The sequence below is a fragment of the Mauremys mutica genome, chromosome 12, assembly GCF_020497125.1.
Source record: "Mauremys mutica isolate MM-2020 ecotype Southern chromosome 12, ASM2049712v1, whole genome shotgun sequence".
Taxonomy (NCBI): domain Eukaryota; kingdom Metazoa; phylum Chordata; order Testudines; family Geoemydidae; genus Mauremys; species Mauremys mutica.
Genome location: NC_059083.1, coordinates 42,621,817 through 42,644,688, shown reverse-complemented (window position 1 = coordinate 42,644,688; position 22,872 = coordinate 42,621,817). Strand labels below are relative to the sequence as shown.

Below are 22,872 nucleotides of genomic sequence, written 5' to 3'. Positions count from 1 at the left end.
CTTTACACAAGGGACTGAACGACCCATCCCAGTGGGGGATGCATTCCAGGGACTCAATTTGAACCTGCAGTTTACTCCAGCACTGCTGCAAGCCTGAACTAAGAACTTTGCCATTACTGTATGTAATTGATTCCATTTAACCAATTCTACCTCTCATTTCCACCTTTTTCCCTTTGTAAATAAACCTTTAGATTTTAGATTCTAAAGGATTGGCAACAGCGTGATTTGTGGGTAAGATCTGATGTGTATATTGACCTGGGTCTGGGGCTTGGTCCTTTGGGATCGAGGGAACCGTTTTCTTTTATTGGGGTGTTGGTTTTCATAACCATTCATCCCCAGGACGAGTGCACTGGTGGTGATGCTGGGAGACTGGAGTGTCTAAGGAAATTGCTTGTGTGACTTGTGGTTAGCCAGTGGGGTGAGACCAAAGTCCTTTTTGTCTGGCTGGTTTGGTTGGCCTTAGAGGTGGAAAAACCCCAGCCTAGGGCTGTGACTGCCCTGTTTGAGCAATTGGTCCTGATTTGGCACTCTCAGTTGGGTCCCGCCAGAATCGCTCCGTCACACACACACACACACACACACACACACACAGACTAAGGAATTAAAACAAGCATTTAAACTGAAAGTGTGGTTGAATGATTATGCAAAACAAATGTAGTCAGACCCTATCTAAGTCTCTCTCCGGTATTATCAGAGTTGCTTATTTTCATTACTGTCATGAAAAGGAAAGGGCTAATTTTACTCTCAGTCCTGATCTGTGAAGGGCATTCACTTCTCCCTTTTTTTTTTTTTTTTTAACAAACAGGGACACAAGGTGGAGGAAAGACAGCAAAGAAAAGGTGGGTGAAATCCAGCTTGTGTTGATGTTTTTGGAATACTGCACCCAGAGACACCATGTGTGTGTGTAGGGGGGGGGAGTGGGGTCACGTGCTCTCCAGATTTGCTGCCTAGCTTGTACTGAGCATGGACTGAGCATGCTGAAGCTGGCAGCCCTTTCTCTGCCCTGACCACCCCTCACCCCCACTATCAGCAGGCACGGATTGTCTCTGGCTGAACAGAGGGAATGCTTTGGCAGGGGCTGGCAAATCAACTGTGACACCTGCTGCTTGGACCTTGGTTCAAGCTCAGGGACGTCATCTAGTTGGATCCTTTCTTCTTAGACAAAGCAGGCTTGGATGGAAGCATTATAGGCTATTTCAGGATTCAATGCTAAGCCAAGGGAATGAGAGGTAGGATAGGAGGGGACAGTAAACAAAACAATGGGGAAGGGAAAACAATATAGGATCTTATGTGCCTCTGTCTTGCAGATCATTAGACATTAGCACTGGTCCAGGGACTGGATGCTATGATGAAGTGATGACTTTCAGCACTCACAAGTGTTTCCCTGGTGTTATGTGGACTGGTGATCTGCTAGGTCACTCCAATCCTTGACTCTGGGAGCCAGCTTTATCCTGCTCTGCTGTGAGAACCACGACTCCCAGACACAACCCTAGGAACCTCTGTCTTGCAGTATCCAGTTATGCTCACTGGACGCTTCAAGCTTATATGAGTTCGTCAATTTAACAAAGAAATTGATATGTACCAGGCTTGTTATCCCAAGGGGAGTCTCTGACATGCTTCAAACCAAACACACTGCTTCAGGTAGAATAAATAAACACATTTATTAAGTGATTATAAGTCAAAGCACAACAAATCAGATTTGGTCAAATTAAATGAAAGTAAAACGCATTCTAAGCTGATCTTAACACTTTCAGTACCCTTACAAACTTAGATGCTTTTCACCACAGACTGGCTGATTGCCCTTCAGCCTGGCTCGCCCCTTTGATCAGCACTTCAGTCGCTTGGTGATGATGTCTGTAGATGGAGGTGGAAGAGAGAGGAAGAGCATGGCAAACATCTCTCCCTTTTATCATGTTCTTTCTTCCCTCTTGGCTTTGCCCCCCCTTCAGAGTCATGTGAGCATTACCTCATCATAGTCCCAAAGTGACCAAAGGAAGCAGGGTGACTCACAGATCCTTTGTTGCTCCCTAGACCAGTGTCATCTGTTCCTGTGAGGCTGGGCTGGGTTTGTCTCATACATGCCCTGATGAGGTGTGAACTGCCCCTCTGCTCTTGGAGAGTTTTTGCCTGGGCTTGTTTTAAGCCATGAGGACACATTTTCAGCCTCATAACTATATACATGAAACTACAACCTATAACATAATATTACTATAACAAAAATTACTGTAACAACAATGCTCAGTGCATCATGAGTCTTTCAAAGACATCCGACATGACAAACTTTGCATTGGATACCACACCATCATATTATAAGGATGAACATGGGGGTGTAGGGTGTTCTCCCGAGCTACAGAGCATCACACCCAGTCCCACCCCAGAGCCTGCACCCCCAGCCCAGAGTCCTGACCCCCTCCCACACCCCAACCCCCATCCCTGAGCCCCCCACAAACCCAGAGCCCCTCCTGCACCCCAAAGCCCTCATCCCCAGCTCCACACTGCAGCCATCACCCATGCACCCCAACCCTCTGCCCCAGCCCTGAGCCCCTCCCACACCCCAAACCCCAGATCCGGTGGGTCACAGGCATCAACAATTTTCTTCAACTGGGTTGCCAGAAAAAAAGGTTTGAAAATCACTGCCCTATCCTGACCACACCCTTCTGGGTGTCAATCCAAAAGGCACACTAGTGTGCAGGGGCAGCTGCACCAGGGCAGAAAGGGGGTCCCTCATGAGTCTGGGGGGGTGGGGTGCCATGCAATACACAGGTTGACCAATGTGGGGGATATTACAGGAGGACTGGAGTCTGGACACAGAGTGGGGATGAGGGCCAGGACATAGGAAGAGAAACCAGGGGACAGATGAGGTGGTGTTCCAGATGCAGCATGGGGCAAATGGGGAGCACTAGGACCAGGGGGGCAGATGGGTGGTGGGCTAGGAAAACGGGATCAGGGTACAGATCACAGGGTAGATGGGGTGGGTGGATAAGAGACTGGGTAGATGGAGCAGGATTTTAAGAAGGGAGCCAATGGCAATGGTATTTGATGTTTTTATTCTGAAAGCAAAAGCTTCTGGAATCAAAAGATTGCTTGAGAATCACAGCTTCCATTAAGTATAATAATAATTTTTTTTCGAACTTATGCTTTTGGGAGAAAAAAGTGAAAATATGAATCTAGTGTACCCTAAAGGCTCAGAAACAAAAATGCAAATAAAAAGAAACCCAGACATCTTTGGTTTGAACTCATTATGCTTTGGTGCATGAGGTGCTATGTGAATTGTTGGGTTATCACTACTGTATATCTATGTTTAGCCAAAATTACAATAGAAATTTGCCTTTGAGAGGGATTTCACACAAGAGAGTGTTACTAGGTTGACCCAAGTTGATGGCCAATGTTCAAGGCCCTGCACACTTTTCCAGTTGGGAGTAGAATTTGAGGATGAGTCTGGTATCTTTCATACAATCTTGTTTATTTACCAAGTATGTAGGAAGGGCTGTTTCCATGTTAATAAGGAGGGAGCAAAGCACTCTACCTTTTGCTCACAGCTCCAAATTCCCTCAGTCAACTTGTTCAACGGGTGTGTGACTCTCTCTCTCTCTCAGCCTTGGGTGTGCCCTTTGCTATTGTGTCATTGTTATCATGTCTCACATTTAACCTGAATGAAGGGCAGCTTCATCATTACAAGGGGCTGTGAGGCAACCAGTAACAAGAGTACAGGGCTGCCCTCAGTGGGGAAGTCAGTAAATCATGAATGAGGTAGTACAATGCTGTCCCTGTGCAGTCTTAACCAAGGGAACTGCCGGTGAGCTAAGAACAGCGGTTCTCAAACTGGGGGTCAGGACCCCTCAGGGGTTCATAAGGTTATTACATGGGGCAGTGATGAGCTGCCAAAATATTAACAACCGGTTCCCTCCTCTTCACCCCATGAGGGGGTCGTGCCCCCTCCACCCCCCGGGACTCCTGCCCCACCCCCCGGGACTCCTGCCCCATCCAACCTCCCCTTCTCTCTGTCCCGACTGCCCCTGGAACCCCTGCCCCGACTGCCTCCCACCGCCCCATCCAACCCCTGCTCCTTCCTGACTGCCCCCCCGGGACCCTTGCCCCCATTCAATTCCCCTGTTCCCTGCCCTCTGGCCACCCTGAGTCCCGACCCTAATCCACCCCCCGCCCTCTATCCAACACCCCCTCCCTGCTCCCCTTACTGTGCTGCCCGGAGCTGCGCCGCCCAGCCGGGGTTGGGGTCAGGGGCTGGCCCGGAGCCGCGCCACCCGGCTATGTGAAAGGGGTCACCAGTACAAAAGTTTGAGAACCACTGGCTAAGAACAACAAGAGTCATATGAACATTTAAAATAAATAATGAAAAGCAGTGAAACTGCATTAACCTGTGGATTACACGAAAGAAAGTAAAATGCAACATGGAGTCCTGTTACACCTTATAGACCAGGTGTCAGCAACCTCTGGCACGTGACTCGCCAGGGTAAGCACGCTGGTAGGCTGGGCCAGTTTGTTTAGCTGTTGCATCAGCAGGTTCAGATGATTACGGCTCCCACTGGCCGCGGTTTGCCATCCCAGGCGAATGGGGGCAGCGGGAAGCTGCGGCCAGCACATCCCTTGCCTGCACCACTTCCTGCCACACCCATTGGCCTGGGATGGTGAACCACAGCCAGTGGGAGCCGCGACTGGCCGAACCTGCTGATGTGGCAGGTAAACAAACTGGCCCGGCCCGCCAGGATGCTTACCTTGGTGAGCCGAGTGCCAGAGGTTGCCGACCCGTTATAGACTAACAAATGTATTGGAGCGTAAGCTTTCGTGGGTAAATACATGTCTGACGAAGTCGGTATTCACCCACGAAAGCTTATGCTCCAATACATTTGTTAGTCTGTAAGGTGCCACAGGACTCTGTTGCTTTTCACAGATCCAGACTAACAGGGCTACCCCTCTGATACAGGAAAGGGAGTGCAATCCAGGCAATCAGAACAGTACTTGCTCCTTGCCCTGACTTTTCCTAATCTGACCGTCTCCTTCTCTTGCCTCCACCAGTTCTCTCCTCCTTTGGACACATTTTTTACCCCTCCACGATTTCTCCCCTTTTTTCCCCTCTCATTTTCTCCCACTTTTAGCATCATTTCCTTGCCGCAGGAAGCAGATTGGGAGGGTAGGAAGGGCAGAGTGAGGGCAGCGGCTTCAGCAGATGCCACTGAGCAACCTCGTTTCGGTCCCGCAAAGGAGCAAATGCGGCAGGAAGCAGTTTCTTACCTGATTCTTCGGCCGCATCCCTGTCCGGGACGAGGGGGAGGGGACATTCCTGCTGGGACAGCAAAATAAATAGCACAGGGTGGCCGAGGGAGGCGGCCACACAGGAGCCTTCTCAGAGCCCGGGACGGCACCAGGGAGTGTATTGCTCCAGGACTCTGTGTCTACACGCTGTGGGTTTCTCTTGGTTCAGGAAGGAGAGAAGGCATCCAGCAGCTGAGGGTTAACAGTGTAACGCCAGACTGCTGCTCTGCTTAGTGCTGGGAGGGGAGGTTTCTCTGGCTCTTGCTGCACAGGTGGGGGTTGGACTTCCTGGGTCAAACACTGACTGCTGCCTCCAGCTCCATTGTGAGCCGGGAGCTGCTGCTCGCTCCCCAGCGGGGTCTGTACGGGGACAGACCTGCGCTAACCCCCCTCTGTGCCCTGGGGACTTTCTGCGGGGGCTGGAACCAGTCCCTGGGGCAGCCCCGGGCTCTACCGACACCAGCCCCTGAGCCGGAGCCTGCAGGTGAGGGGCGAGACCCGGGGGAAGGGCTGGGGCCGGGCAGGAAAGTGACTCTGCACCAACGGCCCCTCCTCGCCCCAGCTCTGCTCCCGGGGGGCGGGGGTCTGCGAGTCCCAGAGCTGCTGCCCTCCCTGACCCCCCCCCCCAGGCTCTGCCCCCCTGATCCCCTGCAGGAGCCGAGCCAGCTCCGGGGAGCGAACGTCCCGAGCCGGGCCAGGGACCGAGTCTTCCAGCCCGAGGGGAGGGGGCGGGAGGGAGACAGGGGCAGAGCCTGGCAGGGGCAGCAGGAGCGATCAGTGGGGAGGGAGATCCCGGCTCCCAGCCCTGCCCAGCACCATTCCCTGCAGCATCCCGGGGCACATTGACTTTCCGGGGGAGAAGGGGAGGAGCAGGGAGAGAAAGAGCCAGTTCCTGCCTCTGCCTGGTCCCCCGCGCTGCTGGGGGGATGCGCTGCCCTGGGAATAGTGTCAGGCGGGATCCCCAAAGTGGCTCCTTTGATTCTGCTCTTTCAGTATAGCTGGAGCACAGTGACACTGACAGTGTTGGCTGCACCGTTTTAGTCTAAAGGAACCTTTCCAGTTCCTTATAACACACACAGAGTTACTAGACAGGCCTCAGGTATGACACAGACTGACAATTCCTATGTTCATCTTAGGGCAGAGAGTCTCTGTCCTGGGTGAATTTATTTGGAAAGTTTGATATGGGAAAACACTTAGCTTGTTTTTGAGAAGGGGCCTGGGAAAAGAGCAAATTACGATTTTACCATTTTATTTTTTAAACTAATTCTAGTCCCTTAAGAATTTGGGTAAAATTTTTACATTTGATTGAGAATTCCTATTCAAGAGACAAGGTGGGTGAGGTAATATCTTATTGGACCAACTTCTGTTCATGAGAGAGACCAGCTTTTGCGCCACAGAGGGTATGTCTACACAGCAAAAGAAAACCCTAGCCAACATGGGCTCATGGGGCTCTGGTAGCAGGGTTCTTTCATTGCTACCTAGAATTCCTGGTTTGGGCTGGACCTGCCCACCCCACAGGGTGAAAGTGATTAACCACTGGAACAAATGACCAAAGGAAGTGGTGGATTCTCCATCTCTTGATGTCTTCAAATAAACACTGGATGCTTTTCTGACAAATATACTTTAGACAAATGCAGGTCAGAACTGGGTAATGGGGTAAAATGCAAGGGACTGTGACATACAGAAGGTTAGACTAGATGATCTCCTAGTCCTTTCTGGCCTTAAGCTGTATGAATCTTCAGAACTCATCGTGCAACCACTCACACATATTTAATATTAAGCATCTCAGTGGTCCCATTGACTTCACTTACTCTCTTTCACTAACAGTCTTTAAAAGCCTCTGTGGGTTTAGTCCTTGTGGGAGGGGCTGGGCTGTAAATAAAATGATGAAAGCCAGGAGGATCCTTAAAAAACAGGAGACTAATGTAGAAACATGTGTTCAGGCAGCTCAGTCATTGGCCTGATTATCAGCAAGGCTGGACACTCAGAACAGACCCAATGTGGCAGGCTCAGCATTCTTGAAGTGCAGGCCACTTATTGAGAGACTTGACTATGGATTTGGGACTTAACTTTGGGCTGTTTTTTTGTTTTGTTTTGTTTTTTAGTGTCTTGGCTCAAGCATTCTCCAGGATGACAGAGTCTAGAGTGTCTATTGGCAGGGAAGGAGTCTAGGGGAAATCGGGGTGTGTAATGTATTAAACCCCTTCTGAAACCTTCCCTATCACCCTTCTCACTCTGACAGGCTGCAAAATAAAATCCACATTTGCTCCAGTTCATCCCATCCATGGAGAGACAAGGAAGGAAAATGGCTGCAGCGGAGCCAGTGACCTTCGAGGAGGTTGCTGTGTATTTCAGCGAGGAAGAATGGGCCCTGCTGGACCTGGGTCAGAGAGCCCTGTATAGGGATGTTATGCAGGAGAATTATGAGACTGTGACCTCACTGGGTAAGGATTCCTGTCCCCTTGGATATTAGAAGCTGTGGGGTCTCAGTAGCATCTGGGTCAGCTTTTCTTCAGGATTCTTAATTGGTCCCCCATATTTCTGTGATGATCAGTCCTATTAGTCCCTAGATCATGTGTCTGTGAGACTGTCCCTTCCAACAGGATAGAAGATTGAGGGACATATTGATGGTGCTACTCTTCCCAGAACCAAGATTTTTAAGTGCACTTTATCTCCATCTTGATTGCATTCTGCCTGAGCCAGATAGGTTAGCAGGAGGTGCCAGATGTTTCAGACTCTTCTGCCTGTCAGGAAGGCCATGGACCAGAGTCATGAGGCTGGTTGCCATTAGTGTCTCTAGAGCTTCTTCTTCTGCCAAGGTGCTGAGTTCTTGGAAGGAGGATGTTGGTCCTGGTGTTTCTTCTTGCCCATGATGGTTCCTCGCACTGAGAGGGGCTGTTTTCGGGGCTGAGGGAGGGTATATGAAGTAATTGGTGGTCTGAGAGTATTCTGTGAGTCTGTCCCTATACTGTGTGAATGTCGGGGGGACTGTCCAGGGAGGTTAGAAGAATATTCACAAATTGGCAAGGTGTTCATAAAAGTGCCACAAGAATGATTTCAAGTTTGGAAAATGTGCCTTAGAGCGTGAGACTTAAAGAGCTCAGTTTATTGAGTTTATCCAGGAGAAGATTAAGCGGTATTTTAAACAGAAACCTTAGGTATCTACAGAGGGAGATTTCTGACAGCAGAGGGCTGCTTAATCTAGCAGACAAAATCAGAAGGAGATCCAGTGGCTGGAAGCTGAAGTTGGATAAATTCAGACCAGTCATAAAGTGCAGATGTTTAACAGTGAGGTGGATTAACCACTGGAATTACTTACTCAGGGGTGTGGTGGATTTGCCATCACTGGGCGTCTTTGATTTAAACTTGGATGTCTCATTCTAATAAATATAGTCTAGCTCAATCACAAGATATGGGCTTGATGCAGGAATCCTGGGTAAGGTTGTCTGACCTGTCTAACATACAGGAGGTCAGACTAGATAATCATAATACTCCCTTCCGGCCTTTACATCTGATAATCTGTGTTTGCAGATCTGTAGATTAGTTAGAAATTTGGTCAAGTCCCAATTCAGCAAACTTCCCTATTCACCAAGCACCAAAGTGACTCAAGCACTAACTATAAGAGAGATGCTCGACTAGGAACCTGGGGGACTATGGGGATTCGCTTGGTGGGATTTCTTTGGATGGAGTTGTCCTGCATCTAAGGAAAAGAAGGAGTGAAATTAGCAGAATAAGAACAATGTTCTTCCAAAAAGCAGACTTTCACAAACTCTGAGAACTTGGTATGTATGGTCCCATAGGAAGAAATATAAGGGAAAAAGGAGTTCAGGAGAGCTGGCAGTTTCTCAGAGACAATATTTACAAGCCAAAAGCATATCCCAATAACACAGAAAGATAGGAAGAATAGCAAGGGGCCAATATCGCTGTATCAGGAGGTCTTAAATGACATGAACATTGAAAAGGAATCCTGCAAAAAGTGGAAACATGGACAACTTGCTAAGGAGGAGTATGAAATAACAGCAGAGGCATGTAGTGAGAAAATCAAAAAGTCTGAGGCACATTACAAATAGCAAGGGACATAAAAGGCAATAAGAAGTGGTCCTGTAAATACATGAGGAGCAAGAGAAAAACAAACGACAGTGTAGGCCCACTACTTGGAGCGGAAAGAGAGCTAAAAATGATAACATCAAGAAGGCTGAGTTGTTAATTCCTATTTTCCTTTAGTGTTTAGTAAAAAAGTTAATGTTGACCAGATGCTTAATAGAACTAATATAAAAAACAATGGGGGAAGGAACACAAGCCAGAGTAGAGAAAGAACAGATTGAATACATCTAACTTAAATATTCTTTAAGTCAATGGGGACTGACAAAATTCACCCTGGGATACTTAAGGAACTAGCTGAAGCAATCTCGAAACTATTAACAGTTATCTTTGAGAATTCATGGAGGACAGGTGAGGTCCCAGAGACTGGAGAAGGGCAAACATAGTACTTATTATTAAAAAGGGGAACAAAGACGACTTGCGAATTATAGGCCAATCAGCCTAACTTTGATACCTGTTGTGGCAAAATACCTGCCCCTCTGCTTGTTAGCTCAGTCCGTCCTAGCCTGGTGGCAAAGTGGGGAATGAACCGCCTATAGTACCCCACGAGTCCCAGGAACGCTCGGACCTGCTTCTTCCGCAGTGGCCGGGGCCACTTCAATATGGCGTCTAGCTTGTTGAGCTGGGGCCTCACCACGCCCCGCCCCACTACTACATACCCAGGTATTTGGCTTCAGCTAACCCGATCGAACACTTGGAGGGGTTCGCGGTCAGCCCGGCCCTTCTCAGGGTATCTAATACTGCCTCTACCTTTCCGAGATGCATCTCCCAGTCGGGGCTATATATGATGACATCATCAAGGTAGGCAGCAGCGTACTCCCTATGGGTCCGTAACAGCTTATCCATTAGCCGCTGGAAGGTAGCGGGGGCCCCATGTAATCCAAAGGGAAGAACGGTGTATTGATATAGTCCTTCCGGGGTTGCAAAGGCCGTCTTCTCCTTGTCGGTCTTCGCCAGGGGGATCTGCCAATAGCCCTTGGTAAGGTCCAGGGTAGACATGAACCGGGCCTTTCCTAATCTGTCGATCAGTTCGTCGATCCTGGGTAAGGGGTAGGCGTCAAACTGGGATACCTCGTTCAGCTTGCGGAAGTCGTTGCAGAACCTCATACTGCCGTCTGGCTTTGGCACCAGAACCACGGGACTGGACCACTGGCTATGAGACTCTTCAATAACCCCTAGGGCCAGCATCTTCCTGACCTCTTTCCGAATTTCCTCTCTTTTGGCCTCCGGGATCCGGTATGGCTTGACGTGCACCTTCACCCCGGGCTCTGTGAAGATGTGATGGTGAACTTCCGTAGTTCTACCAGGCTTCTCCGAGAACACGTCTTGGTTGCGTTCGACCAGGCTGACCGCCTCGGATCGTTGTTCTGGGGTCAGCTCCCGGGATATTCCCACCTGGTTGGGCCAATCGTCTTTAGGGGGTGGCGCCCCCAACCCCGTTACCAGGGTTTCTCTATCCTGCCAGGGTTTCAGCAGATTTATGTGATAGATCTGCTCCAGCTTCCGGCGACCTGGCTGCTGGACCTTGTAGTTAACTTCCCCTACCGCCTCAATTACCTCATAGGGTCCCTGCCATCTGGCCAGGAGCTTGCTCTCTGCCGTGGGTAGGAGCACCATCACCCGGTCCCCCACCTGGAACTTCCGGGCCTTTGCTTGACGGTTGTAGTAGGTCCGTTGTGCCCCTTGGGCCTTCTCCATGTGTTCGCGTACTAGGGGGGTGACCCTGGCGATTCGGTCTCTCATTTGTAGCACATGTTCCACAATGTTTCTCCCCGGGTTTGGCTGCTCTTCCCAGTCTTCTTTAGCCAGGTCCAGTATGCCCCTGGGGTGCCGACCATATAACAGCTCGAAGGGGGAGAATCCCGTGGAGGCCTGAGGTACTTCCCGGACGGCAAACAGCACGTATGGTAGCAGGGTGTCCCAGTCTTTTCCATCGCAGCTGATCACCTTCCGCAACATGTTTTTCAACGTCTTGTTAAAGCGCTCAACGAGGCCATCGGTCTGGGGGTGGTAGACCGACGTTCGGAGGGTCCGTATGTGGAGCAGGTCGCACAAGTCCTTCATCAGCTTGGAAACAAAGGGGGTCCCTTAGTCTGTCAGGATCTCCCTAGGTATCCCTACTCTGGAGAATATCTGGACTAATTCTTTGGCTATGGACTTGGACAAGGTATTCCGCAGGGGGATGGCCTCGGGGTATCGGGTGGCATAATCCAATACTACTAGGATGTACCGATGGCCCCGGGCTGACTTTTCTAACGGCCCCACTATGTCCATAGCTATACGCTCGAACGGGATCTCAATGATTGGTAGAGGGACCAGAGGGGCCCGCAAGCATGGTCGGGGCCCATGTAGTTGGCACTCCGGACAGGAGGAACAATACTGCCGGACGGCTGCATAAATGCCAGGCCAAAAAAACCTCTGTAGAACCCGGTCGAGGGTCTTATCCATCCCTAGATGGGCCCCGAACAGATGACTGTGGGCGAGGTCCATTACCGCCCTTTGATGCTTCCGGGGGACCAAGAGTTGTTCGATGACTCGCTCTTGGACCCGGACTACTCTATACAGCAAATCCTTTTTAATCATGTAATACGGTCCTGGTCCCTTAGCTCTTCCCTCCACCGGGACCCCGTTCACCTCGACTACTTCTTTAAAAATGTTATGGTATAGGGGATCATTGGCCTGATCCTGACCAAAAGTCCCACGTGCGGCCCCTATGGGCCCCATTTCGGGGGGGTCCTCCTCCCCCTCTCCCTCAGAGATAGCCTCCGGGGAACCCGGCCCAACAAATGGGCTGGGGTCGGCGGGCCTGGCCCCGCTGTCAGCTGCGCCCCTTCTTTCCCCCACCAATGTAGGCGTCAGGTACCGGGTCAGGATCCTCGTCCCCCTCCTTTTGTCGGGCCGAGTGTATCTATGAGGGACCATCGTGTCCCCGACCAGACTGATTAGCCCGCACGGTCCCCCTATTTCCCCTAGTTCACACTGCATAGGCTCCCCAAGGTTAGGGCATTGGGCAGCAATGTGCCCTAGTTCACCACAGGCATAACATCGGTATCCCCCCTTGGGCAGCCCCCTATTTTTCGGGCTGCCGGGACGCATTCCCGGAGCCCTTCTTCCCCAGTCCTCCAGTCTTTCCGGGCCTGCCGGTGGTTCCTTCACCTCCTGCCTCCCCTCCATTTTCCGGCCCGGGGCTAGGGCGAACGGGGGCCTCGGCGTAGAGGCTGGCCTCTGATATTGGCGCCTCCCTCCCCCGGGGGTCTGAGATAGTTCTTGGGCTGCCAAGTGTCTCTCCACGAGAGCAACCAGATCATCATAAGAGGAGGGGTCGTTTTGGCAGACCCACCCCCGTATGTCCGGCGGCAACCCTCTCATGTATCTGTCCAATACCAGTAGTTCTAATACCTTCCCTGGACCATGGGCCTCGGGGCGGAGCCACTTCCGAGCAAGGTGTATCAGATCGAATAGCTGGGACCTCGGGGGTTTGTCCTCCCGGTACTTCCACTCGTGGAAGCGCTGGGCCCTTATGGCAGGCGTCAGGCCTGCCCTCGCCAGGATCTCCGCCTTCAGCCGAGAGTAGTCCATGGCTGCTTCCGCGGGCATGTCAAAGTAGGCTTTCTGGGCCTCCCCGCATAGAAATGGAGCCAGCAGACCAGCCCACTGGTCCTGTGGCCAGGCCTCCCGCCCGGCCATCCTCTCGAACGCGAGGAGATATGCCTCTACATCGTCCTCTGGTATCATCTTCTGCAAGTAGTTGCTTGCCCGTAGCGGTCGGGTCCCCTGGGCCCCCTGCGTCATCGTGGTCAGGGCCTTCAACTGATTCACTACCTCGGTCAGGTTTGCTCGATCTTGGGCTGCCTGGCTCATCAACAGCTGGTTGGTCTCCTGTTGCACCCGGACGGACTCCCGGTGGGCAGCCACCTGCACTCGGGTGGCCTCTTGTTGGGCCGCAGTGGCCTGCATCAGTGCCTTCAGCACATCCTCCATTTTAGAATTTTTTTTTTATTTATTTATTTTTTTTTTGTGGTCTTCACCCTGCCCAGTTACGGCTTGCCATGGAGCCTCACTCACTGGGCGATCCCACTCCTGACACCATGTGTGGCAAAATACCTGCCCCTCTGCTTGTTAGCTCAGTCCGTCCTAGCTTCAGAGGCACAGGCTAGGCACAAGGGAAAAAAACCCCTTCTCAATCTCACAAGGCCGGGCTGATTCCTTCTCAGCCAGCCTCCTAGTTCTAGTTTCTTTCCCCCCCTCCCCTGGGGAGAATGCCCTCCGTCCTGCAGCGAGTCTCAGGGTTCAGCTGTCCCTCCTTGCTGGCAGCTGCCCTGCTTCTCTCGTCCTCCTTCCCCCCTGGCTTCCTTGTCAGGGAGGGTTTAAAAAGGTCTCTAGCAACTGGGGCCAGCTGAACCTGATTAGTTTCTTCCCAACCCCTGCCCCAGCTGAACCTTATTTTGCTGGCTAAGCCTTCCTGGCTAATTGTTACCCCTCTCCAGGTAGCTAATTGGCCTGAATTTGCCACACTGTATAGACATTGAACCAAATTATTAAACAATCAATTTGTAAGCACCTAGTGGATAAGTAATAGCCAACATTGATTTGTCAAGAATAAATCAAGTCCAAAAGTGTTACACTGAGGAAGGATTAATCAAATGCAGAAATACACAATGTGCAACAATAACTGGCTAGGAAGTAGTGCTGTAGAAAAACATTTGGGAGTTACAGTGGATCACAAATTGAATGTGAGCCAACAATGTGATGTAACTGCAAAAAAGGCTAATATCATGCTAGGCTGAGTCATATGTATGACATGATAGGTAATTGTCCCTCTCTACTTGGCAATGGCGAGGACTCATTTGGAGTACTGTGGACACTTCTGGGTGCCTCACTTTTGGAAAGATGTGGACAAATTGAAGAGAGTATAGAGGAGAGCAAAAAAAATTATTAAAGGTTTCGAAAGCCTGACCTATGCAAAAAGGCAAAAAGAAGTGGACATGTTTAGTCTTGAGAAAAGAAGACTGAGTGGGAGACCTGATACCAGTCTTCAAATGTGGGAAGGGGTGTTATGAAGAGGAAGGTGATCGATTGTTCTCCACAGAACGTAGGACATGAAGTGATGGGTTTAACCTGCAGCAAGGGAGATTTAGGTTTCATATTAGAAAAACTTTCTATCTGTAAGGACAGTTAGGTAATGGAACAGGTTACCAAGGAAGTTGTGAAATCCCAGGCTTTGTCTACACTACACAGGTTTTTAGGAGAGCACTCCTATCGACAGCGTGCTGTTCACACTGGCATTTGTCATGGCAAAACTTTTGTCTTTTGGGTGGTGGGGATATTTAACACCTCTGAAAGACAAAAGTTTTGTCATTCTATCTCCAGTGTAGACAAAGAGCCAGTCACTGGTTGCTTTGAAGAACAGGATAGACAAACATCTGCCAGGGTAGGGGGCTGGGACAGATGAGTTCTTGATGTTCTTTTCAGCAGCACATTTCTATGATTCTATGATTTGAGCCAAGGTGGGAGAAGAACATCTACTCCACAGCCAGAGCTGTCCTCTCTGGGTCTGAGGTGTATGGAGCAGGCTAAGGGGGTAGGAAAAGCAAATTCTGGGCCTGAGGTATGAGCCAGCCGGGCCCCAGCAGGGGCAGATCGGGTCTTATGGATAATGGGGAAGGGCTGAATGACAGTTGATCAGCAAGTGTATGGGGGCCCTTTTGCTGGTCCATCGTGACTCATAGAGAGCTTTTTGCTCCCTGTGTTGGACAGGGAGTAGGTGTCTAGTGATCTTTTTCCAGGCCCTGGGTGGTGTTTCCTCTGTTTATTTCTGAACAGGTTGTCATTGGGGGAGAATCTAGGGTCCCCAATCAGGTGACACAGCCCTGTGGAGCTAGGTGATGCATGGATGCAGACTAGGAGAGAGTCTCCATACCAAACAGTTGATGGTCTGAGTAATATCCTCCTGTTCTGCCTTGTGTTGAGAAGGGATATAGAAGTGGTGGTGGTGGGAGGGAGATGTGACTGTAAATGATGGAGGCTAAGTTGTACCCCAGGTACCTTCAGAGTGTAGCAACTCTGCTCAGCTCCTCAGGGGAAAAAGTCAGGGCCATTCCCTAGGCAGAGTGAGTGAACCCTTGCTCCAGACCAGTGCATCATGGGATCTTGAATGATTTATAGCCCAGTCCCCATAGGGTTGGGGGTAGGGAGAGGAAGAAGCATCTCTGGGTGGGCTGCTCAGATCCTTGGTTTGGAAGTAGTAACAGGCCTGAGCTTAATGACCAAGATCAACACTTGTTTCCTCACCTCCTCTGCCAAGCAGGATTTCCAGTTTCCAAACCTGACGTGATCTCCCAGCTGGAACAAGGGGAGAGGCTGTGCATTTCCAATCTCCGGGACTATGAGGAAAGGGAGATTCTGAGAGACCCCCACACAGGTGAAAAATCAGTTAAACTTACTCAGAAATCAGTTATTCTGTCATCCTGGTAGATGTCATGGATGCATTTTCATCAAGCTTGTCTGACCCTTCAGCCCCTGCCTTCATCTGTGCTCACAGCATGTGGAGGAAGGTTGGGTCCCCTCCTATGGGAAAGGGTATGGGGGGAGCAGGATTCAGCTCCTGATAGTTCAATCTCCCCAGCTGTTATTTGGGTTTGTTCTCCCCTTTCCTATTCCCCTTTCTGAGGTCCCCGGCACAGGGACTGACTCCTGTCTGGATTTGCTCTCTGTCCCAGCAGGTGATGGGATGGTGAGTGAGAACGAGGAGGAAAATCCTCAGCAGGAAGGTCCTGAGCAAATGGAACCACAGGGGACAGTATCAGGAAGAGCTGAAGGGCATGGTTCCCAGAGTCCTGAGCAGGGAGAAGCCTGTGAAATTCAGCGGAGACCAAAAAGGAAGCAGGGAAACCACTCAGAGGAGAGACTGGGTAAATCCACTCACAAGAGCAGAGGCATCAAAAAAATCAAAGAAACTGTTCAACAGAGAATCCCCACTGGAGAGAGTCCCTACTCATGTGGTGACTGTGGGAAAAGCTTCAGTCAGAGCTTAACCCTTATTCACCATCAGAGAATCCACATGGGGGAGAAACCCTACAAATGTAATGAGTGTGGGAAAAGCTTCAGTGTGAGCTCAAAGTTTCTATTACATCAGAGAACTCACACAGGAGAAAGACCCTATGACTGCCCCGTGTGTGGGAAAAGTTTCAGTGTGAGCTCCAACCTTATTCAACATCAGAGAATCCATACGGGAGAAAAACCCTATAAGTGTCCCGACTGCGGGAAAAGCTTCAATCAGAGTTCAAACCTTCTGTCACATCAGAGAATCCACACGGGAGAGAAACCCTTTGAATGTCTCGAGTGCAGGAAAAGCTTCAGTCGTAGATCAACCCTTCTATCACATCAGAGAATCCACACAGAAGAGAAACCCTATACCTGTGCTGAGTGTGGGAAAAGCTTTGGTCACAGTGCACATCTTACTAGTCACCAGAGGACCCACACAGGAGAGAAACCCTACAAATGCAGTGAATGTGGGAAAAGCTTTAGTCAAAGTTCAAACCTTTATACACATCAGAGAATTCATGTGGGAGAGAGACTCTATAACTGCCCTGACTGCGGCGAAAGCTTCAGACTGAAGTCAACTCTTGTTACTCACAAGAGAATCCACATGGCCGAGAAACCCTTTAAATGCCTCGAATGTGGGAAAAGCTTCAATGCGAGCTCAGCCCTTAGGAAACATCAGAGACTCCACAGTGGAGAGAGACCCTATAAGTGTCTTCACTGTGGGAAAAGTTTCTGTAGCAGCTCAGCCCTTTGTAATCATCAGAGCACCCACCTTGAGGACAGACCCTACAAATGCAATGAGTGCAGGAAAAGCTTCAGTCAAAGTTCCAACCTTATTCAACATCAGAGAATCCACACAGGAGAGAGACCGTATAACTGCCCCGACTGTGGGAAAAGCTTCAGTCGGAAATCAACCCTAATTAAGCATCAGAGAACCCATGTGGCGGAGAGAGACTCTCTAAGTGAGCTAAATGTGGGAAAGGCTTCAGTGAGAGCTCAAACCTCATTACACATCAGAGAATCCACACAGGACACAACCCCTAGGAATGGGTCATGTGTATAAGACCTATTGAGTACCATGAACCTCAAAGGGTCAGGCCAGGCTGGAGTGGCCCTGTAATGAGGACCTGCAATAGTTAGTTATTAAAGCAGATTATGAAATCACATGCCTGGAACAAAGCTGTGTAGGCCAAGAGGCTGAGATAAGATTCCCATGTTGTGATGAGATTTGTTTATTGCACTCCTCCCCCCCCCACACACTCCAACACATACCTCACCATGTACCCCTTACATCCACACCCCACCCCCACCCATATACATCTGACCCACACCCCTAGAGCTATGATTCCCAGTGGGGGGCGGGTGCTGTTTGCTCAGGGGAACAACATCCTTGACTTCCAAAAGAAAGTGAAATTGTCTTTCTACATGCTTCAGGACAAGAAATGTTCTTCCCATACTTTAAAGCTCCCTCTCTCTTCTCTGGGCCATCAGCTAATCAGAAGGATTTTTAATAATATGCAAGAAGGAATAGTAATAGCATAGCTACAGGAAGGGAAACTAAACCCATCTGAAACCTAACCTGTACTGAAGTCCACTCCGAACCCTTACCAATTCTGAAATAAGGAAAAAAATCTTGCTCTTCAAATAGCCACGACGAACCCATCAGTGAAATTTATAATCTTAAAAAATAAAAAGTGGAATGGCTCATCAAATGCGTCTGCTCGCTTTTAAAAGAAATAATGAGTCCTCTGGCTGTCAGGCAGAAATGAGGGAGAGTTGCAGAACGGGTGTTCGTGAATCATGCTGGGCAGCAGGAGGAGCCATAGTCAAAGCACAACAAAAAAACCTGGAGAAAAAAAAAACCCTTTCTCATAGATTTGTAGAATTGCAGGGCTGGAAGGGACCTTGAGAAGTCATCAAGTCCAGCCTCCTGCTCTGTGGCCAGTGGACCAAGTAAACCTCGACCATCCCTGACCGGTGTTTGTCCAATTTGTTTTTAAAAGCTTCCGATGATGGGGACTCCTCGACCTCCCTTGGAAGCCAACTGAAGAGCTTAACAACCCTTATATTTAGAAAGTTTTTCCTAATATCTCACCTAAATCTCCCTTGCTGCAGATTAAGCCCATCACTTCATGTCCTACCTTCAGTGGACACGGAGAACAATTGTTCACCATCCCCTTTATAACAGCTCTTAACATATTGAAAGACTGTTATCAGGTCACCCCTCAGTCTTCTGTTCTCAAGACTAAACATGCCCGTTTTTTAAATCTTTACTCATAGGTCAGGTTTTCTAAACCTTTTATCGTTGTTATTGCTCTCCTCTGAGCTCTCCCCAATTTGTCCACAGTATTCCAGCTGGGGCCTCACCAGTGCTGAATAGAGCAGGACAATTACTTCCTGTGTTTTACATATAACACTTTTGTTAATAGACCCCAGAATCATATTAGCCTTTTTTTGCAGTTGTCACATTGAAGACTCATATTCAGTTTGCGGTCCACTATACCCTCCCTCTTCCCCCTCCCTCCCCCCTGGTTCTTTTCAGTAGTATTACCATCTACACAGTTGTTTCCCATTTTATTGTTCTGCATTTGCTTTTTTCTTCCTAAGTGAAGTACTATGCACTTGTCTTTATTAAATTTCATCTTGTTGAATCCAGACCAATTCTCCAATTTGTCAAGGTCATTTTGAATTTTAAAACTGTCCTCCAAAGTGCTTGCAACCCCTTCTAGCTTGCTGTCATCTGCAGATTTTATAAGCATACAATCTACTGCATTATCGGGTCATTAATTAAAATATTGAATAGTACCAGACCCAGGACTGACCCTGGTGGGAATCCACTAGATACGATCTCCCCCTTTGACAGCAAACCATTGATAACTACTCTTTGAGTATGGTCTTTCAAAGTGTTGTGCACCCACCTTATAGTAATTTCCTTTAGATCACATTTCCCTAGTTTGCCTATGAGAATGTCATGTGGAACTATGTCAAAAACCTTACTAAAATCAGGTTATAACGTGTCTACTGCTTCCTCTCAGCCACTAAGTCAATAATCCTATCAAAGAAGGAAATTGAATTGGTTTGGCATGATTTGTTCTTGACAAATCTGTTGTGACTATGCCTTATAACCTATTATCCCCCAGGTGCTTACAAATTGATTAATACTTTGCTCCAGCATATTTACATCTACTGAAGATAGGCTGACTGATCTATAATTCCCCAGGTCCTTCTTTTCCCCTTTTTTAAAGGTAGGTACCATGTTTGCCCTTTGCCAATCTTTTGGTGCCTCACCGTCCTCCAGGAATTGTCAAAGAGAATTGCTAATGACTTGGAGATTGCTTCAGCTAGTTCTTTACCTACCCTGGGATTCATTTAATCAGGGCCTGCTGACTGGAATACATCTAACTTATCTAAATATTCTTTAACCTGGTCTTACCTTATTTTGGTTTGCTTTCTTTCCCCCAGTTGCCAATATTAATTGTGCTGAGTATCTGGTCATCATTAATCATTTAAGTGAAGATTGAAGGAAAATAGGCATTAAGCGCCTATTGATGCTCCCCTTCCTACTAAGTAGAGTGCCCACACTTTTTGTTGTCTTTCTCTTGCTCCTAATGTATTTAAAAAACCTCCTATTACGGACTTTTCTGTCTCTTGCCAGGTGTAACTCATTTTGTGCCTTAACCTTTCTGCTTTTGTCCCTATGTTCTTGTGCTGTTCTTTTGTACTACTCCTTATTAATCTGACCATGTTTCCACTTTTTGTAGGATTCCTTTTTGATTTTCAGGTCATTTAGAATTAAGCCAAAAAACAGGCAGGCTGCAACTTTGTTTAAAAAAATCCAACAACAATAAAAGTCTTAAAAGAAAACCCAAAACATTAGTGCAACTTTGCTTTTTAAAAGAAATCTTGGCACAGAACCCAGCATACTAGGTGGGAAGCCACCTAAGCTGCCCAGTGGAGGATGCCACCGGCAAAGGAGTCTTCTAAGCCGCATCCCTTTTATGGAGATAGATGCCTACCTCTTCCTTCAAGTCAGGAACTGGGGAATTTAGATGTTCCTCTGCTAATGGGGTTTGATACAGAAGTCACATTCAGAGGCCACCTATCTCCACACAACACAGCTGGGGAGGAAGCAGATGGAGGAGCTCCTTCATAACCTTTAGCTTCATGGTTATTTTATTCACCCAGGATGTGGGAGACACCTAGTTTATGTCCCCCCATCACCTGCTGAGGCAAAGAGATTTGAACAGGGATCTTGGACTACCAAGGTATGGGATAGTCTGATGAGTATCTCATTGTCTCCCCTAGCGAAGCAGTTCCACTGTATATAAATACTTAAGGAATCATTGGGCCAGAGTGAGTGTGAGAATGGTTCCACAGCCTGGGGGTCAGGGCATCCACCTATAAGGTGGGTGACTTTGGATCCAATCCCCCTTCTCCAATGATCGTAAGATCCCAAGTCTCACTACAAAGAAGGCTTTACGCTGAACAACAGAAGGAAGGGTGAGAAATTGGACCTGCTTGAAAGTGCAGAAAGATTTAGGAAATCAAAGTTGGCTGCTACAATTGCATAGGGATTTTCTGTGCTTCAAAGAAAGTTGTGTTCCTTAAAGACCACAACTAGAGTAAGATAGGGTTTGAATCTGACAACGTTGCAGGTTTTGACTGCTTTAAATTGCATGCTATAACCTGTAGCTGCCAAACTTATTGTTCACACTGTGGGGGTGTGGTGCTGGATGCTCTTAACTTTGCTTACTAAATTATCTGGCTTACTGCTTAAAAGAGCTACCCTTCAAATTTTTGGTTTGATGAGGACATAACTAAATCTCAGCTGTGCTGACTGTGTTACTGTATCTTTGTGGAAATTAATACTTTTGTTGTCTTGTTTCAGGTCCTATCTTGAAGTGTTACTAAGAACTAGCAACTTTGTTAATCATTGCTGTACTCTTCCCTGGATTTTTCCCTCAGCACTTCCAGCTGTGCAGTTTTTGCTTGTGTGAGTGAGAATTAAATGCCACCCTTGCAACATTACACTGTGTGTGAGAGAAGTTATCTTCTAACTTCAAAAATCTCACGTCAGTCTTTATTTGTGTGTATTCTAAACTTTAGAATAATTTTGTACAAACTTCAGTTGTGTTGTGTGTTTCTAACTACCAGAATGATCTAATATGTTTATATCTTACACGCCACACAAACCTTTTCCCAATTTTGGAGTAGGAATTTAACTAGTTCTTATTTTACATTTGTCAATTTTATTTACCAGTAGCAGGGTATGGTACTTTGTGATAGTTCTCTTTTTATATTTGAATGTTACAATGTTTACCTATTGGTGTATGGAATTACCTTTAATAATGTCACTCTGTCTTTTCACCCCTGCCAATTAACTCAAATACCAGGATCTCCCTGCAATAGCACCTTTCAACTGTCTAAGGAAACTCCCTCAGTCTCCTTGACTAACTTTAATTTGAATACTTTAGTTAATCAAACTGCTTTCTGAACTTTCACCCTTGTAAAATTGCCTATTACCTCCATCAAACCAAAGCTAATCCTCTCTAATCTGCATTGCTGTATAATAATCAAATTGGGTGATTCTTGTACCCCATTTATTATATGTGTCATTGTAACCATTTTCAACTAGATATGTGTGTCTAAACACTGCTGAATTTCGAGCTGTGGTGATCGTATGACTTGCAAATTTGCCTTAAATCAGGCTTAGCCTCACCTTTTAAAGACAGAAATAAAAGAAGTAGTAATGGTTTTGGTAGATTTTTGTGCTGTCTACACTACTTTCAGTGTTATTGTACTATTCAACCTATCTAGTTTCATCCAAATTTGTTTTGAGTTTAAAGTTTTATTATCAAGCTGAATTATAGTGTTTGTAATCCAGTTACTTTGCTGAGCTTATACATGGTTATCTGAAATGTTTTCTTGAAGATTAGCTGATAAATTCTGTTGATAATACTTAGCTAAAGTAAATTTTATTTAGGGGGGAAAACTGATGATGCTTGTTAGTATCCTAAATTATTCTATTTTAGAATGTCATGTTAGTTAAGAGATTATTTTAAGAGTTCATACATTGTATCATTTGTTTTATTTACCTTTTTTCAGTTGGTGTGTCTCATTTGGATAATCCTTGTGGATTTAATTTTTTGTTGGTTTCTTCAAGCAGTTTTGAGTACTTAAATAAATGTTTCCCTATTTTAAATTTGAGTTCAGTTGTTTTGTTTTGGGCTGTAATTTAGTGTAAAGGAAGCAGAATCTGTTGTTCATTTTTAAGTGGTTACTCCTGGATTGCAGTCTCATTCTTCTTTGCATATGCGCAACATGCCTCAGGTGGCACGTGACCAGGATTCATCACCGATTTTGGTCCACTGCAGTCTCATTAATAACCATAATCAATCAATCTGTTTGTTGGTTTGGTTTTCCTGAAATAGTCGTATAAGAAGCAATTCATTAATA

The 22,872-nt window shown here is 47.6% G+C and overlaps 2 protein-coding genes across 9 annotated transcripts in view; one reads left to right on the top strand and one right to left on the bottom strand.

The window, feature by feature from the left end:
- LOC123345080 overlaps nt 1-5,427 on the bottom strand; it is a 53,579-nt gene extending 48,152 nt beyond the window's left edge. Inside the window, exon 1 of the mRNA XM_044981729.1 lies at nt 5,251-5,427. Coding sequence (XP_044837664.1) covers nt 5,251-5,268 — 18 coding nt within the window. The 5' untranslated portion in view covers nt 5,269-5,427. The remainder of the gene's footprint in view (nt 1-5,250) is intronic.
- Nucleotides 5,342-22,642, top strand: LOC123345049 (zinc finger protein 436-like). Of its 8 annotated transcripts, XM_044981647.1 has the most exons (5): nt 5,342-5,755; nt 7,514-7,715; nt 15,677-15,793; nt 16,092-17,378; nt 21,305-22,642. In XM_044981647.1, exons 2-5 carry the CDS (start codon nt 7,556-7,558, stop codon nt 21,325-21,327), a joined length of 1,587 nt encoding a protein of 528 aa, XP_044837582.1. In that variant the 5' UTR covers nt 5,342-5,755; nt 7,514-7,555; the 3' UTR covers nt 21,328-22,642. The 8 variants fall into 8 exon arrangements, with proteins under 8 accessions (XP_044837582.1, XP_044837581.1, XP_044837580.1 ...); XM_044981646.1 differs by lacking the exon at nt 21,305-22,642 and having other exon boundaries at nt 15,680-15,793; nt 16,095-18,606; XM_044981645.1 differs by lacking the exon at nt 21,305-22,642 and having other exon boundaries at nt 15,680-15,793; nt 16,092-18,606.
- The last annotated feature ends 230 nt before the right edge of the window (nt 22,643-22,872 follow it).

Excerpts from the sequence above, each read along its gene's own strand:
- LOC123345049 (XM_044981640.1), top strand. The coding sequence starts at position 7,556 with ATGGAGAGACAAGGAAGGAAAATGGCTGCAGCGGAGCCAGTGACCTTC. Across the intron at positions 7,716-15,676 it reads TGAGACTGTGACCTCACTGG|CAGGATTTCCAGTTTCCAAA; the intron begins GTAAGGATTCCT and ends TCCTCTGCCAAG. Across the intron at positions 15,794-16,091 it reads TCTGAGAGACCCCCACACAG|CAGGTGATGGGATGGTGAGT; the intron begins GTGAAAAATCAG and ends TCTCTGTCCCAG.